The 17,470-nt window shown below is 46.3% G+C and overlaps 1 protein-coding gene across 1 annotated transcript in view; it reads right to left on the reverse strand.

The window, feature by feature from the left end:
• Positions 1–14,735, reverse strand: part of Zc3hav1 (zinc finger CCCH-type containing, antiviral 1) — a 43,721-nt gene extending 28,986 nt beyond the window's left edge. The window contains exon 1 of the mRNA XM_005365839.3: positions 13,976–14,735. Coding sequence (XP_005365896.2) covers positions 13,976–14,283 — 308 coding nt within the window. The 5' untranslated portion in view covers positions 14,284–14,735. The remainder of the gene's footprint in view (positions 1–13,975) is intronic.
• Between the last annotated feature and the right edge of the window lie 2,735 nt (positions 14,736–17,470).

Genomic DNA, 17,470 nt, shown 5'->3' on the forward strand with positions numbered 1-17,470 from the left:
GTCTGTGCTTCACAGGAGAAAGGGGGACAACTGTCCGTGTCTGTGCTTCACAGGAGAAAAGGAAGGAAGGCACCCACAGACACACGCAACGGATGGAGAAGAAACGGAAGGAAAAGAGCCATAGATGCACGTGACGGATGGAGACCTGGGAGAGGGAGAAAGGCATCTTGAGTTCCAAAGTTCCAAAGGGGAAGAAGGAATTACTAAGATGATGAGGGTGGGGGCAGGCAAGGGCATTGGGAGAAGGAAACAAGTAAGAAAGACCGAAGCATGACAGCGTGGATATACAAAATGCCATAATGAAATCCATTGCTGCCAGGTGGTGGTGGCGTGCACCTTTAATCCTAGCACTTGGGAGCAGAGGCAGGTGGATCTCTGCCAGTTCAAGGCCAGCCAGGTCAACAGAGCAAATTCCAGGACAGTCAGGGTTGTTACACAGAAAAACACTTTTTTTTTTCTTTTTTCTTTTTGGTTTTTCGAGACAGGGTTTCTCTGTGGTTTTGGAGCCTGTCCTGGAACTAGCTCTTGTAGACCAGGCTGGTCTCGAACTCACAGCACAGAGATCCGCCTGTCTCTGCCTCCCAAGTGCTGGGATTAAAGGCGTGCGCCACCACCGCACGGCGAAAAACCCTGTCTTGAAAAACAAACAACACAGAAAAAATTTAAAAGAGTGGATTTCAGTGGAAGAGCACCTGTTTAGCAGGTGTAAGGTAGATTTAAAAAAAAAAAAGACTCCGTTTCACTCAGCAAAAATCAATAATGTATCCTTCAGTAATTAACATAATCAATCCTGCAAAAAAAAATACAATTTTCCAAGGTACACTGGTCCAGCCAGATGGCACAATGGGTAAAGGTAATAAAGGTTTGCCAGCACCTGATGACCTTAGTTTGACAGCACACAGACAAATATATACTTAAAACAAAAGAAATAACAAAACAAACAACAAAAAAACAAAAGCAAAATCAAGGTCTCGCCATATAACATCAGCTGGCCTGGAACTTGAATGGAACTTGAAATACACACCAGGCTGGTCTCAAACTCATGGTCATCTGCATGCCTCTGCCTCAGAGTTAAAAAAAAGGGGGGGGTGTGGCATATGATTTTTAAACCCAGAACTTGAGAGGCATAGATAAGAGCTTGAAGCTAGCCTGATCTATCTACATAGCTAGTTTCAGGCCAGCCAGGGCCACAAAGAGAGACCCTGACTAAAACAAACACACAAACCCCCTAATAAGTCAGGCAGTGGTGCTCACGTCTTTAATCACAGCATTTTGGGAGGCAGGGGCAGGCGGATCTCTGTGAGTTCGAGGCCAGCCTAAACTACAGAGTAGAGTGAGTTCCAGGACAGCAAGGGCTATTACACAGAGAAGCCCTGTCTCAAAAAGCCAAAACAAACAAACAAAAACCCAATAAATAAAATACTAATGATGATGATAACAAGAATGATATATTTACCAAACAACTGAATCAGGAGGGGTACATAATTTACAAATTGATACATGCACACATAACCTCTGACCTTAACTGTTATAATACTTCTTTTGCACACAGCTGTGAAAGAAGAAAAAACTGGCAAAGGAAGAGAAAACAGCATGTTCAGAAGCCACTGCCCACCAAGGAACAAACATCACCAAGAGGCTTACAGACAGACTGATGGCCAACAGCCCTCGCTGCCCTGCCAGAGGACCAAGTTTGGTTCCCAGTACCTCCACCAGATGGCTCACTCTTAGAATCTCTATTGTGTTTTGACTAACCCATTCTACTTTGGAACCAATGGTGATAATTTACATGTCCTTTACAACATAAACTATTAACACAATGATTCACGATGATGTTGAATCCTATTCAAAAACCTTTAATGAGCTTGACTACTTTTGTACACACACATTATTCAGAGTATCTCAATTTCTGTAAAATAGCACATAATTCTGTTACCTCTATAAACGATACTACATATTACCTGTGTAGTAACTGCACTAAAATATCTGGGTCTTGGGCAGAAACTAGCAGCTGTTTTATCCAGGGCTTATTTCAATTTTTATCTCTAACTAAAACTTTTCCTTTAATAATTGTCTTTCATTTCTAAATAAAATATTACCACTATTATTTTTCAGTTGTTTATTCCTGGTAAACAGAATGCAAAATGATTTTATGGAATCTGGTGGGCTTTCATAAACATGAACATCCAGATGGGAATCATTCTTTAAGAATTAGTCTTGCCAGGTGGTGGTGGCGCACGCACACCTTTAATCTCAGCGTTTGGGAGGCAGAGCAAGAGAAATTTTGTGAGTTTGAGGCCAGCGTGGTCTACAAAGCAAGTCCCAGGACAGCCAGGGCTACACAGAGGAACCCTGTGAAAGGAAAGAAGGAAGGAAGGAAGGAAGGAAGGAAGGAAGGAAGGAAGGAAGGAAGGAAGGAAGGAAGGAAGGGGAGAAAAAATTAGTCTTTAAAAGTCATTCACATGGGCTAGAGAAACAGCTCACAGAGAAGTCCGTGCATGTCTTGCATTTATGACAACCTGGTAGCTTGTGTGCAGTTCCAGCACCAGAGACGTGCACACAGGCAGACCCATCCCCAGGGCTCACTAGTCAGCTGACTCAGTCCCTTGATGAGTTCCAACACAGTGACCAAACCTGTCTCAACACATAAGGAAGACGGACAGCACCCGAGGAATGATGCCCTACACAAGCATGCGTGTGCATGTGTGTGTACACACACAGGTCACTATCAGCAATGTTATTAAGCCTTCAGATGTACCAAAACCTTTAAAAAAATTTTACAGACACAGCCCGGTTGGCCACTGAGTCCTTGAACTCCAACCAGCCCTCCCGAACACTTTGCTTCAAGGAAAGAAAGGGGAAGGGCTGCTGCTGGCCCCCGTCCTAGCCATTTTCCCAGACACACCCTTCCCTAAGTTTCCCTACTGCTAACCTTGGCTTCCAGGGTGTTTCTGGCGCTCTTTGATAAGGGTGACCTGGTTCTGCTAACTTTTGGCTTCTGCTCTGTGGTTTCAGATAACTGTCCCCACCAGCCTCTACCCACCAAGAACCCTCAGCATCTGGACAGAAACTGCACCTTATCGCAGACTCCCTGAGGCCACAGGGAGGATCTGAGGGGGCTGCTAAGCAGAAGAGCTTCTGAAGGTAACCCTCCCCCCGCCCCTCAACCCCCACACCCTGTTACAGCTCTGCCAGAGGTGCAGGAGTTCCCTTCCCTTCCATTCCCTTTAAGGCTCTTGTTGTTACAGATCTGAGCATAGCCTAGCTGCCCAGCTGGGGCCAGCACATCCACAGACAGACAGGTTCCATCTCCTGACTCTGAGAGATGGACAACTGTTAAGTCAAAAAGAGTAAAGGAAGCCTCGCTTTTCTTTTGGGTCCAGCCCAGACATCCTGACCAGAGGCATGAATGACAATGCGGTTCCCTCTGCTCGGAAGCCCACTCAAGGTATGGATTGTCTAAAAACAGGAGTCGAGTTGGGCTGGCTGCTGTTCTTGATGCTGTCCTTCTGATGGCTCCAGTTTTACTCTTCGTTTCTCATCTCCATCCTGGGGCAAACTACTATCCCCCAACCTCCAACAGGACTTCCACCTGTTGCATGTCCAGTCTGGATGTGGCTAGCGCCCCAACCCCAGCAGGCCCTGCTGTTTCCACAGGCTCCAGGCATTCCCCACAGGCTCCAGGCATTCCCTCAGCTGCTTCTTACAGGTTTTTTGGCTTTTTTTATTTTTTAAGAATTATTTATTTATTATGTATACTGTTCTGCCTGCCTGCAGGCCAGAAGAGGGCACCAGATCTCATTATAAGATGGTAGTGAGCCACCAGGTAGTTGCCAAGAATAGAACTTAGGTCCTCTGGAAGAGCCAAGGCTGAAGCCTCCTTCGGTTTTCCTCTCACCGATCCGCCCTACTTCCGGAGCCTGACACCCAGCCGAAAGCCAGGGACTGGTGTCTCCCAGGACCTCCCAAAGTGCCCCTCCGACCAGAGTCCACAGGGAAATGCAACCTCTGGGTCCCATCCCAGATCTGCCAGTTGAGTCTTCAACTTGTAGCACGGAAAAGAATCGTCTCAATCGAAGGGTTTGTTAGCCTACTGAATGGCTGGCTCCCAAGCGATCCTGGAAGTAGTCATGGTTCCCTTCCCCACAGGGGACAATGGCTCTTGCAGGAGAGGGCTGATTAGAGCCTCAGGTGCCCCCAGCACCCAGACTGAAAAAGAGCTTGTTTACAACCCTGCATGAATTGCCCCGGACAAAGCAAACATTTACAATGTGCACTGGCTCCAGAGCAGATACAGGAGAAACAAATGGCTACTCCAGTCATAAGAAATGAAGGGTAACTTTGGAAAAGTAGCAAGGCCGGCCATGTCTCTAGAGGCAGGGGCATCTCTCAGACCCCAAGCTTAACAATAAATGACCTTTTTCCTTTTCCTTCTATCCATAAGACAAAATGTTGCTTTAACCCACACTCTCCCCAGCCGAGGGGCACGGCCTTAACAATCTAGCTCGGAAAATGGCTCTTAACCCAGGCAGCACGTGAACACCCACCGAGGGCTGCAGTGAATGATCTGACCCCAGCCACACCCGGAGACTGGTGAGAGCCCCAAGTGAGTCCAGTGTTTTCTGGGGCCAGGACTTGAGGGTTGGGCTTTTCCCCAGTCAATTCTGAATGAAGTTCCTGACTGGGTGTTCCCGTAAGTAAACATACCAGCTGCTCAACCAAAGATCACAGTAAAAGAAAACCAAGAGTCTTGGGTTTTGATGAGAACTACATTGAAATATTCTTTCCTTCCTTAGGGACCCCATGGGGCTGATAAACACTGAGATAACTGATTTGCATAGAAAACAGGAAATCGTGCACCATAATACAAGCGGGTAGAAAAAGAACCAGGATGTGTGAAAGATGGTATCTGTGTTAGTATTCAGGCCTCTGTACTGGCCTGCCCTTTGGGTCCTGATAGGATACATCACCTCCTGTGAGGTCACCTCCTGTGCACAGTTGCTCACTAGGACGGAGAAGGAGTCAAACAGTTCAGCACAGCCAAGGCTATGCAGGGAGGGAAGGAGTGGGGTTAAATGGCTGTTTCCCACAGCCACATCACAGCAACACTCTGGGGGTAAAGGGAACCCAGGCAACTGTCACAACATGGCGGCGCCTGAAGCTGCAACAAGAAGTGAGGTCAGAACACCCAGGCCCAGAGGGAGCTGAGAGACAGAGATCTGGGACCAAAGGTGAGACAAACTGGTACCAATTGGATCTCCTAGGGACGTGGAAAAATCCTCTCCCCCATGCCATGGCCAGCCTGGAGATTAGCTCAGGGGTTACACACTTGCCTAGCATGTGTGAAGTCCTGGGTTCTGTCCCCACTACAAAACAACAACAAAAAACCCTCAAATCAAAGATCTCCATGCCTGTTTCATACCCTAACTAAATCTTTAAAAGTATGGGACTAGAGAGGCCACTCAGCGCTCTCACAGGGGACTCCAATCTGGTTCCTAGCATCCACATTGAGCAGCTCAAAGCCACCAGTAACTCTATAGTTTCAAGGTATCCAATACCTTCTTCTGGTCTCTGGGTTCGTACACACACACACACACACACACACACACACACACACACACCAAGAAACTGGCACCATTATTCTTTCCCAAGATACTTCAATGTCTCTCCCTACTCTCAAATACCTGTCCTCCAAGCTGGTGGTATGCCCCTACCCTAAACCTCTCCAGTCTCTGAGTTTCACTCCCCCCCCACCCCTTTTCTTTTCCTATAAAACCAGCCATTTTGGCTATGTGCCCTCTTGGACCTCAGCGACTCTCTCCGCTATTTTCTTCCTGTCTCTTTCTGCCCTTGTCTCATCGAGATGCCTCAGGCTGTTCTCTCCCTCCTGTTCTTACAGTAAACCTCCTCCTCAACCGTCCTCATCCCTCATTCAGACAGATTTTGTCACTTCCTCAGCACTTCAGAATAAACAGCCACACTGTGTTTACATTGTCTTAGGGAGCACACATAAGCCAGTGATGGTCTTAAGCATGTGGGAGGATAGATATGTGGAGGTCACGTGTAAAAAACCACACCATTCTGTATTAGAGACCAGCGTACCGGAAGGCCCCCCAACCCAGGGACTCCGAGGGGTGACTGCATATGTTCATCATGTTCTGATGAGAGTGAGGAGTCAAAATATTTGAAAGCGAATTCCCCCATTCAGCCTGAGGGCGTGGGCGTCTAAAATACTAAATTCCCTTCTCTGAAATGCTTAACAGTTACAGGCTTATGAAATGGTCGATTCTCTCCAACCAGCTCAGCTCCCCTGCTCCAATTTGGTTAAAGTGATGTCTGCCTTCTAAAAGTTGGCATGGTGGCACACACCTGCAACCCCGGCACTGCCTGTAACCCAGGCACACACCTGCAACCCCAGCACTCAGGAAGACAGAGACAGGAGAATCAGAGGTTCAAGGTCACCCCTACTAAACTGAGTTCAAGGCCTGCCTGTTTCTTGGACCTACCATGCTTGGCCTCCCAGAATCTTTTCCTCCTCTTTCCTTTTCCAGACCCTGCCTACTCCAAAGTAACTTGTAGGTAAAGATCAAATTCCTGTTTGGAAGAAAACACCATCAGGGTTACAAAGCAAATAAATTCATGAAAAGAAAGCAAAGTTAGACTTAATGAAGGTGTTTTCTTCTTTTTCTCCATCTGATATATCTATATCTATATCTATCACAAAAGCACGAAGGATGCGTGGTCAAACTGCTGTCTGGAGCGCCAGTGGAGCGAGGGCTGGTGCACAGTACCTGCACATAAAATGCTTGCCGCTGTTTGGACTTTTTTTTAATCATTGAAGTATTACTTAAATGGAGTTTCTTAGTTCATTTTTGCAGAACATTGCTGACACTGAATGTGAAGTTTGATGAAGTAAAATTTAAAAAAAAAATCATGAAGCAAATCTGAAATAGAACAGATTCCAAAATGATTCTTCCGGCGTGCACCCTGCTTGGTCACCAGGTCACAGAAAATAGCAAACGTGCCTTGAAGGCCTGAAGAGGCGCATGCCTGACTCTACCGACTGGAAGAACTTCCCAGGAAGGCTCCTCCCCAGTATGTAAACCAAAACCACGTGCCACTTGCTCAACTAAAACACAAGCTCTGCAAACACTCCGCCTGACTGGAGCAAGGCAGGTCCCAGAGAGAGGCCACACTGTGTGCCGTCACTGAGAGCAAAGGGCCAGAATACATGGGGGGCAGGATATGGGGGGAAGGGAAAGAATCAGGCCTGAGGGCATTTTCTGGGGTGATGAAGTAAGTGTTCTGGATTTTGATAGCGGTAGTAGTTGCGCAACCATAAAACAAAACAAGTAAGCCAAGAATGTGCTTATTGATACGACATAAAAAAATGGGTTTACATGGTGGTTCACAACCATCTGTAGTAAGACCTGGTGCCCTCTTTTGGCTTTCAGGGATACATGCAGGTAGAATGAAAAATGCCATATACAAAATAAACTTAAAAAAACAATTTAGTATCATCATCTCATAAAACTTAAGGTAGTTCTATAAGGAAGATGTGCACAAAGAAACAATCAAAATAGTCAAAGATTATAATTTAGTAGCAAAAGAATTAAAAACAATGTCCATTTTAATAATGAGGAAAGAAAGCTTTATGCCTTAATAAAGCAGAATAGTCCCCTCTAAAAATCTGAGGTCTACAGCAAAGCTGAAGGTCCATATGAAGTGCCTACACATAAAAATAGATTTACTATATATACATGTATATGTATATATAGTAAGTCAAGCTGAGAATCTATTGAGTTTTCCCTCCTATTGTGACAAATTCTGCTCCATAATAACCAGGACAGTTATTATGAATGTGAATTTCAAATACTCAAACTGCCCAATCTCAGAGTGGGAGACAGCAGCCCTGTTTTCCAGTTCCAGGTCTACCAGTTACTTCTCTGCTTAGGGTCTCCCTACACCCACGGAATGACATCCTGAGGGAGTGAAGGCAGCAGACCATATAAGCCTTTTCTTTCCCCTGTAGAAAGACGCAGGGAGACATATGTAGACTCCAGAAACGTGAGAGAGAATTCCATGGGCCCAAGGACCCCAAGCCTGGTGTAGGCACGGAGAAGGCGGTGTTACAGGTCTGAGTTGGGCATGATTCCTTGGTGCCATGTGGCCTTTTAAAACTAGGTAGGGATACAATCTGGCAAAGACCAGAACCAAGACCCATAAAAGCTCAAGGCAAAAAGAAAATAGGAAATAGAGCAGGTGAAACAGGCTGAGCAGACAAGAGCAAAGGAAGCAGGAAGAGCCATCCTTTGGGGACCAGAGAGGTTGATTTTTTTTTTTTTTTTTTTTTTTTGGTTTTTCGAGACAGGGTTTCTCTGTGGTTTTGGAGCCTGTCCTGGAACTAGCTCTGTAGACCAGGCTGGTCTCGAACTCACAGAGATCCGCCTGCCTCTGCCTCCCGAGTGCTGGGATTAAAGGCGTTCGCCACCACTGCCAGGCCCGAGAGGTTGATTTTTAAGTCCCCCTCGATGACGATACCCATGTTAAATTCCCTGATGTAAAGGGTACAGCATTTACACGTAGCCGGCACACACCCTCCCATGTGTCTCCCTGAGGTGGCTCACAAACCCCGATACAATGGAAATGCTATGTAAATACTTGTTCTAAGGGGATTGTTTGGAGAACAATGATTCCGTTTGTCCCCCTGCAGATTTTCCATCAGCAGCTGACTGAATCTGCAAATTCAAGAGTTTACAAATACCCTAACCCAATCACCTGTCGGTTTGTAGGCGTGGAAACAGGCAAAGGACTGGGACTGAAGGATGAACACGAATAGGCTCGGGGCCTCTCAGGGCTCTTCATTGCGTAAGAAACAGGCAAAAACTTTGAAAATACAGACCGTCCTTCTACATCCCTTCTTCAGTGTATTGTCATTGTGTGTGAGCACTAGTGTGTAACGTGCACGGGAGCACAAGCGTGCCAATGCGTGTAGAAACCAGAGGACGACTTTGTGGATTTCATCTCCTTCCTTCGGTGGATTCTGGGAATTGAATTCAGGTCACCAGGTTTGCAAGGCAAGCATTTGACGTCATGAGCCATCTCACAGACCTCACACCTAGTCTAAGTGTCAGCACTGAATACTTTAAAAGCAGGAAAGAGCCCAGAAAGAAAAAAAAAACACCCACGTTGACAGAAACCAGAGTCACAAGACGACCTTAAGACGATCTGTTCCAACCAGTTCAACAGAAATCACGCCTGCAAGGAGAGTAACTTGAGTTAATGGAAGATCTCGTGGCATACAGCTACTAGACAGTGGAGAAGCTAAAGAAGTCACACAAATAGGGTTGGCTTGTCACTTCTGCCAGCTACGAGGTACAGTGGCCTTCAGGAAAAAAAAAAATTGAAAGACCTCTATTCCTGCTCCATCTGATGAAGGTAAGGTTCTTATTTTAGGTTTATTTATTTTTTATCTTATCTATGAATAATTTGCCTACACGTATGTATGTGTACCCCATGCATACCTGGTGCCTGTGGAGCCAGAAGAGGGGGTCAGGTCCCACAAAACTGGGGATACAAATGGTTTGGGGCTGCCATGCTGATGCTGGAAACAGAACCCAAGAAGAGTAGAAAGTGCTTTTAACTGCTGAGCCACCTTTCCAGATGACGTATGCCTGTAATACCAGTACCCAAGACGCTGAAGCAGGGGGATTTTCTTGAGTTTGAGGCCAGCATGCACAACCTAGCAAGGCGCTGTCTTATAAAAAAAAAAAAAAAGGAAGAAAACCAAATCCACATGTCTGTGCTGAACTTCACGTGTGCTCTGCGGTACACACATAATCCCCTACACACATACAAAACAATAATAATGTTAAAATACTCTTTAAAAAAGGGAAGGATTTGTGGGGCGGTGGGTGGCACAGGCCTTTAATCCCAGCACTTGGAGGCAGAAACAGGCCTGGTCTGCGGACCTCTCAGGAGCTATGAAGAAGACTAATTTAGCCATTTTCTCTACAGTGCTTCTTGCATAATTAGTGTCTGTGTCACACCTGGGAGTGGAATTTCAGGTTTGGGAATATCATGTCAGCAAAGCAAACAGAAATGTCCAAACTTGAGCGCCCAAACAAGGCTTCACTGCCTACCTAGGGAAGACCTGTTGTCAACTAAAATGTATAGCCAGAAGCATTACAAAAGGGAAGGCCGGGACACCAGGTCGGGAGAATCTCTATCTATAAATAAAGGTACTACAGAGAAAGTATCCTAAGACCAGCAAAAATGCAAATTACACTACAAGATACAAATACAGTATATCATTGTGGGTATTAATGGCTAGCTAGCCCCATTAGCCAGAATCACTCATGCATGTCAGGTTTTAGAAGACAAAATTCTCTAAGAGTTGCTAAAGGGAAAATACTACAAAACAAACTTGGTGGGTTCTTTTTGTTTTTGTTTTTGTTTTTAAAGTTGACTAGACTTTGAGGAGAGTCTAGGCCTGGAGAAATGGCTGTGTAGTTTTGAGCACTGGCTGCTCTTCCAGAGGACCTGAGCCACCCCATGGTGGCTACAGTTTGGGGGAGGGGAGTTGATGCTTCCTTCCATCCTCAGAGGGTACCAGGCACAAGGAAGCAGTGGGCCTGCAGGCAAAACACCCACACACATAAATAAACACACTCTGGCCGGGTATGGTGGTGCGTGCCTTTACTCCCAGCACACTCTGGAGGCAGAGGCAGATGGATCTTTGTCAGCTTGGGGCCAGCCGGGTCTACACAAGCAAGTTCCAAGAAGAAACACCGCTCCCCTCATAATGAGTTCTCTGGAGAGTCTATCCCTACCCAAACTTGAACAGACAAAATAATCCCTCTATCATATATAATTTTTCAAAATACAGCAATGTGCCGCTTCTGAGCCAGCCTGTGAACTTAAAGTGGTTGTTTCAAACCAGACAAAAATAATAGTAACAAAACTCATGGGGTTGGAAAGATGGCTCAGGGGTGAAGAACACTGGCTGTTCTTCCAGGACCTGGGCTCAATTCCCAGCACCCACATGGCCAATCACAACTGCCTGTAACTCTGGTTCTAAGGGACCCTAAAACCCATGGCAAAACACTACTGCCCATAAAATAAAAATAAAAACAAAATTCATAAAACTAAAAATTCTAAACATGTGTGCAACAAAGTGAAATGGCAGTTCTAAAAACATACTGGCTATGTATCAAAGTAATTACAGATTATGTCTATATAGGTGTTTTATTCAGAAAAAAACAAGTTAGACTAATAAGGCAATCAGGAGACTTTGAATATCAAATTACCTGATAATAATAAAATAATAATAATAAAGTTGGGGGGGCTGAGGATGTAGTTGCTCTGGTAAAGTGTTTTGTTAACATGCACAAGGTCCTGAGTTGAGGCTCCAGCACCTCATATACCCGCTCTGGTTGTGCCAACTATGTATTCCCAGCACTTATGTGGAGGTATGAGGACCAAAAGTTCAAGGTATCTTTGGCCTAAGGAGGAGTTCTAAACCAGCCTGGAACACAATGAGACCCTGTTTTAAGGGAGGGAGACCAAGACTTGTTTCGTTTTGTTTTTTTCAAGACAGGTTTTCTTTACGTAGTTGTGGCTGTCCTAAAACTTGCTTTGTAGACCAGGTTGGCCTTGAACCTGGTCTCCAAAAGATTCCTCTACCTCTGCCTCCCATGTGCTGGGATTGAAGGCACGTGCCACCACCAATGCTAGAGACATTTTTTTTTTACTTAAAAATGATCATTATACCGTGAGAATACTAATAAAACATAGTCCTCGTCTGTTAGAAATACTTAATACTTAGGAAGTATCGCTGGGATTTGCTTTAATGTAAATCACTGGGGCTGGGGATGGAGATAAGAATACTCGACACAAGACAGGCCATATTTTGAAAACTGTTGAATCAAAACGATGGGTACATGGAGGCTCAGCTGTCTCCCCTCTCCTTTTATTTATTTATGTTGGTTTTATGTTTTGTTTTGCTTTTCGAGACAGGGTTTCTCTGTAAAACAGCTCTGGTTGTCCAAACTCACAGAGATCTGCCTGCCTCTGCTCCCCTCCCCACTACCCCAAGGCCAGCATTAAAGGTGTGCGCCACCTATCAATAGGCTGAGAACTGTAGAGAAACACTGAAACGTGTAAAACTAAAAGCCAACAGTACAGAAGAAATTCCCAGAACAGGCAAGGACAGAGAAAAGACTCACAAAGGGTCTAACCCTGTTGCCATTCGGCCCAGTGCTAGAATGTTCTTCCTTTTCTACCTCTAACCACTTCCCTTCCTTTTCACTCAGTGATTTCTTCAGTTGCAAGCAACTTCGATGTCTTTGTGCTAAACCTAACTTCCTGTAAGTCAGAAAGGCTTTCACACTGTTGCATCATAACATAAAACATTTAAATAAAAAATTAAATATTTGAAGCACCTCTTCAAATATCCAATGAGCCAAATGAATTCTTGCTCCAATTTAAAGAATATTGCTCCATCCATTTAAAACCTTCCTCCTTTGTATGCTTTGATAAACACACACTGGAGGTAACTGAAGTTTTGATTAGTAAATGGATAATAAAAAGCTTGATGATCATGCGGTTTCCAAAACAGGACAACATTCAGTTTTTTAAAGTGTGCAAAATCCTCTACCCAGAAAAAAATAACCGAGTAGACATGTGGGCCTGAAGGGAAAGACCTGCAATCTCAACCTCTTGGGAGTATAACAGGAGAAACCCAAGTTCAAGGGCTATGGAACAAATTTGAGGCCAGCCCAGGCAAGTTAATCAGACTCCGGCTCGAAAAGACTAAGGTTTCAGTGGTGGGGCGCTTGCCTAGCATGCAGGAGGCCTTACTATATCCATCTTCAGTACTACCACCATCTCACACACACACACACAAAATTTGGGGGAAAAAATAGCATTAGAACTATTCATTACCTCTACAACACTCAGAAGTGCGATCCGGAAGAGGAAAGGGCAGAAGGATGAAAAATTATATAAACTGGACAAAAGTCGAGAGTAAGGTTGGAGAGCCTGTTTGGAAAGAGTTTGGCCCATGTGACCAGGGCACTGGTTTCCCAGACGCGGGAGATGGAGACGCTGGATTCATAGCACGGGCCTTCGCAGGGGAGGGATGTGTGTTTGGAAGCTGTCTGAGGAGATAACGACAGAGGAACCCAAGCGAGTGATCCCTCTCAGAGAAATTTGGAGACAAAATTTGGAAGACGGCTAAATAAAAGACTTGATTTAAGCCTTGGAAACGCCTACAGTTACTTAGGAAGCGAAAAGAAATCAAGTATGAACAGAAGCAGCTGCCTGAGACGTTAAACCACACTTTAGTGCAGTTTGAGAGAATGGGTCGCAAGAAAGGATTGGTCACTTGTGTGGACCACCACGCAGAGTAGGCAGGGAAGAGTGGAGGCCACTACATCTTTGGTAGTCTCAAGGAGGGGCATTCTAGCCAGGTAGTAAGAGGGGAGCGTGGAGAGTCTAGGAGTGGAGGGCCACAGTGGGCCCCGGGGTTGGTGCACCGGAGACACACGAGAGTGCGCAGCACCGCGGAGGTGAACACAACACGCCAGGATAGCGAGGAGGGAAAAAGTGTAGTCTCTGCCAAGCAATAGCGCTTTAGCCCAGGGCAGCGGTTCTCAACCTGGGGGTCAACGACCCTTTCACAAGACTCGCCTAAAACCGTCGGAAAACACTGTTGTTTACATTACGTTTCATAGCAGTAGCAAAATTACAGTTATGAAGTGGCAACGGAAATAATTTTACGATGGAAGGGCGGTCACCACAACGTGAGGAACAGCATTAAAGGGTCGCACCATTAGGAATGTTGGGAACGACTAACGTCGGGGTCTTAAAGAGGAAAAGGGAGAGAGGGAAAGAGGAGTAAGCGACATCCTCTCCCAGGAAGCAGCCCCACCGTCCCCGGACAGACGGGCTCCCCCAGTCCCGGTGCACTCACCGCGGAGAGTGTGAATAGTGGCACCGGCCCAGCAGGTTGAGCTTGCAGAGGTGCAGGCTGTCGCAGGGTCTCTGGCAGATCTTGCGACGGCAGACGCGGGCTCGGGTGGTGGCCACCACCGACCGAGTGATCCCGGCCTGGCCTCCGATCTCCAATAGCACAAAGCGATCCGGCCCCGCCGCCTCCAGCAGCTCGTAGAGCTGCGCCTCGGGGAGCGCGATCTCATTGAGCAATTCCTCCAGGGTCATGCGGCCCCCGTGGGCGCACAGGATCTTGGTGATGAAACAGCACACCCCGGGGTCGGCCATGGCGCGCTATGGCTGCCGCTGCTCTGGCCGCAGCGCGGGACACCGCTTCGTCGAGAATCGAAACTTACGGGCGGCCCCAGGGGCGGACGCGGGCGGTGCCGTTTGCGGAGCAGAGCGGTTTCGCTTTCCAGCTCCGGCAGTGGCGTCGCGGCCCTACCTCACCAGGAAGGTCCAGGGGTCAGATTTAGAGTCCCCGGCACGGGAGAGTGAATGGGAAGAAAGAGAGGCTGCGCAGGTGGGTCTGCAGGCGCGACGACACCCTCGAGTCCGGGCTAGACGTAAGATCCCCTCAGCGCGGGACTGCGAGGCTGCTACCAGGAAGAGAGGAAGTAAAGATGTTCTTGGGACTCGGGTGGAGTTTTGATAAGCCTGAGGCGAGTGACGCATCCTGGGGGGCGCACTGGCGGCGTCCTCAAGTCCGCCCCACCCAGACCCGGAAAGAGCTGCTCCTGGTGAGCGCTTCCTCCAAGCTGGGCGCCCTGCCGCCGTCGTCAATTCTCGCAGCCACCCTAGGACGCGGATATTAACTGAACTTGCACCTGCGGAAATAACTTGAACGAACAGGTGGAGCTCGGACGACACCGAGTTTCTCAAAAGTCTGTTCGGGGCCTGATCGCGCGGCACCAGGTCTGGGACTATTACGCACTTTCTACGTACCACAGAGCCCCTCTTAGAGAGCGGTGATTGTTACTCTCCCTCGTTCCTGGCCTTCCTAACTAAAATCGCCAATTTTGCTGCCCCGAGTCAACTGCTTAATCATCCCTGACAAGAAGCCACAATCGGGCATGCTTAGAACATCCCCAAATATCCTCCTCCCCCGCTTGGAATAAAGATGTTTTTTTAAGATAACCCTTTTAAAATGCCGTAGAGGCAGAAAGAAATATTTCCTAGATTTCCACTGAGGAAAGCAAAAGCTAACGAAATTAATCCCCCAGGGAGTTTCCAGAAGAGTCAGCTGCTCCAGGCCAATAGCATAAAAAAGCTCAGCTCAATATATCCTTCCAGACTCTCCTGTTGAAATGCAAAAAATACCTGTTTGCCTTCCGGCCCCTCCCCCTTTTATTTAGGACAATTGTCTTTTCTTGGATTCATCTATAGTCTTGGCTAATTTGCAGGCCCCTAAAACACTAGATCCAAATTGGGAAAGAAAAGGGATTTTCCCTTCAGCGCTTCGAAGTGAATGAATGGATAGGACCACTAATCAGGTAGGAAAGAAACTTTTTTTTTTTTTTTAATTAGCAGACTTGGTACAGGAGCAAAAGTGTGAGTCCTGTAAGCCTGAGATGCATGGGTGCCTGCGTGCACGCGCGCACACACACACCCGAAACACTAAAATAATATTGACAGCTTGGTATGGTGATTACTTGCCTGTAATACAACATTTGATCCCCCCTGAGCCCCCTACATGCTGGAAGGGAGTTTTCTCCTGCAAGTTGCCCTCTAATCAATCAATCAATCACTCTCTCTCTCTCTCTCTCTCTCTCTCTCTCTCTCTCTCTCTCTCTCTCTCTCTCCCTCCCTCCTCCCTCCCTCCCAATAAATGTAATTCAAAAGTTGAAACCAAATCAGTAAGAAATAAATTCCTTCAAATTCTTCCAGAAACTTGAATGAGAATCACTCTGGGCGTGGCTGTTCGCAGTCGCGCGCACCCTGACTCCCTGGAACAGTTATTTGGTATGAAAAGTAACCCAGCCTGGGGCCCCTGGCTACTTGTTGATTCTCGCTTCTGAAGTCATCTTTTTAATCCACTTGGCCTTATTTTCTGTCTGACGGGTTTCCAGAGACTGTTCTTACCAAACAAAGTAAGATCAATGTGTTGACTGACTGTCTTTGGTGTAATCCTTACAATAGTAACTCTAAAGACACAAAAATGAAAGGGACAACCTTCGCTCTGGGACATCGCTACCCAGCTTTGAAAACAGCAGTCCCGCCCCCTTAGACACTCTGAGCAGGTGCCCTGAAGGAGCAAGTCACTCCTGTGAGTGGAATGAGCAACTGGGCAAAGGCAATATTAAAGATGAGTCTTTTCCATCAAATACATCAAAAACTTGTGCTTAAGACAAGGAATTAAAATATTATCTTTTTTACCCCTATCTTGTAAGAAAGACTTTTATGAATTTTTTTAAAAGCAAAAATCAAAATATCCGATCCAATATAAAACCTTTATTTGCACAAAAGCCCCTCTGCATTCGTGGACCTTAAGTTACTGGAATGGAAATCCCCTTCCTTCTCTGCTTCATTTTCTTTTCTAAGGTTTCCTTTAAGGCTAGACAATCAAATAAGACTGTGAGGTAGGACCCAAGCGTAGAGGTGAGGGACACAGGATGACATAAAACCCAAGTAGCTAGCAATACAATTATTTATTTATTGAGACAGGGTTTCTCTGTAGCTCTGGAGCCTGTCCTGATCTAGCTCTTGTAGACCAGGCTGGCCTCAAGATCCACCTGCCTCTGCCTACCGAGTGCTGGGATTAAAGGCATGCACCACCACTGCCCAGCTTCTAGCACACACTTTTAATCCCAGCACTCTGTGGGCAGAAGCAAACTGGTTGGGATTTAGAGGTCAGCCTTGTCTATAAAAAGATTCCTAGGACGGCCAGGGCTACATATACTGTCTCAAAAGAGAAAGAAAAAAGGAAGGGAGGGAGGGAGGAAGAAAGGGAGGAAGGAAGGAAGGAAGGAAGGAAGGAAGGAAGGAAGGAAGGATATAGAAAAGAACCAAGTGTACTTCCTGCCTCTGTTAGCCCTCCTAAGGACACCCTCTTGATCAAGGCCAAGTTTGTCTTGTACAGACTTTCAGTTGGAGTAGTATTCTCTTTCTTTGAGACCCCTGAGCATATTCCTGATAGGAATATGAATGTGAAATAAGGAGTCCTATTGGCTCAACCCTTTGCCCTCAGAAATGACCAGTTCCAAAAAGGATTACCTTAGTCATGGGGGCTAGAGAGATAGCTCTGCAGTTAAGAGCATGTGCTGCTCTTGCAGAAGATCTTGGTTTGGTTCCCAGCACCCTTATGGTGGCTCACAACCACACCATCTTCTGGCCTCCACAAGCAATACAATAGGCAAACACACATAAAATAAAAATTTAAAAAAAACATGACTGAAATCTCTATCTAGTTCCCACCATAAGAGTCATAAGAAACCACACTGTGCAAGCATGAAGTACTTCTTCAGGGAGCCCTTCC

Source organism: Microtus ochrogaster, unplaced genomic scaffold (genome assembly GCF_000317375.1).
Source record: "Microtus ochrogaster isolate Prairie Vole_2 unplaced genomic scaffold, MicOch1.0 UNK4, whole genome shotgun sequence".
In the NCBI taxonomy this organism is placed as follows: Eukaryota; Metazoa; Chordata; class Mammalia; order Rodentia; family Cricetidae; genus Microtus; species Microtus ochrogaster.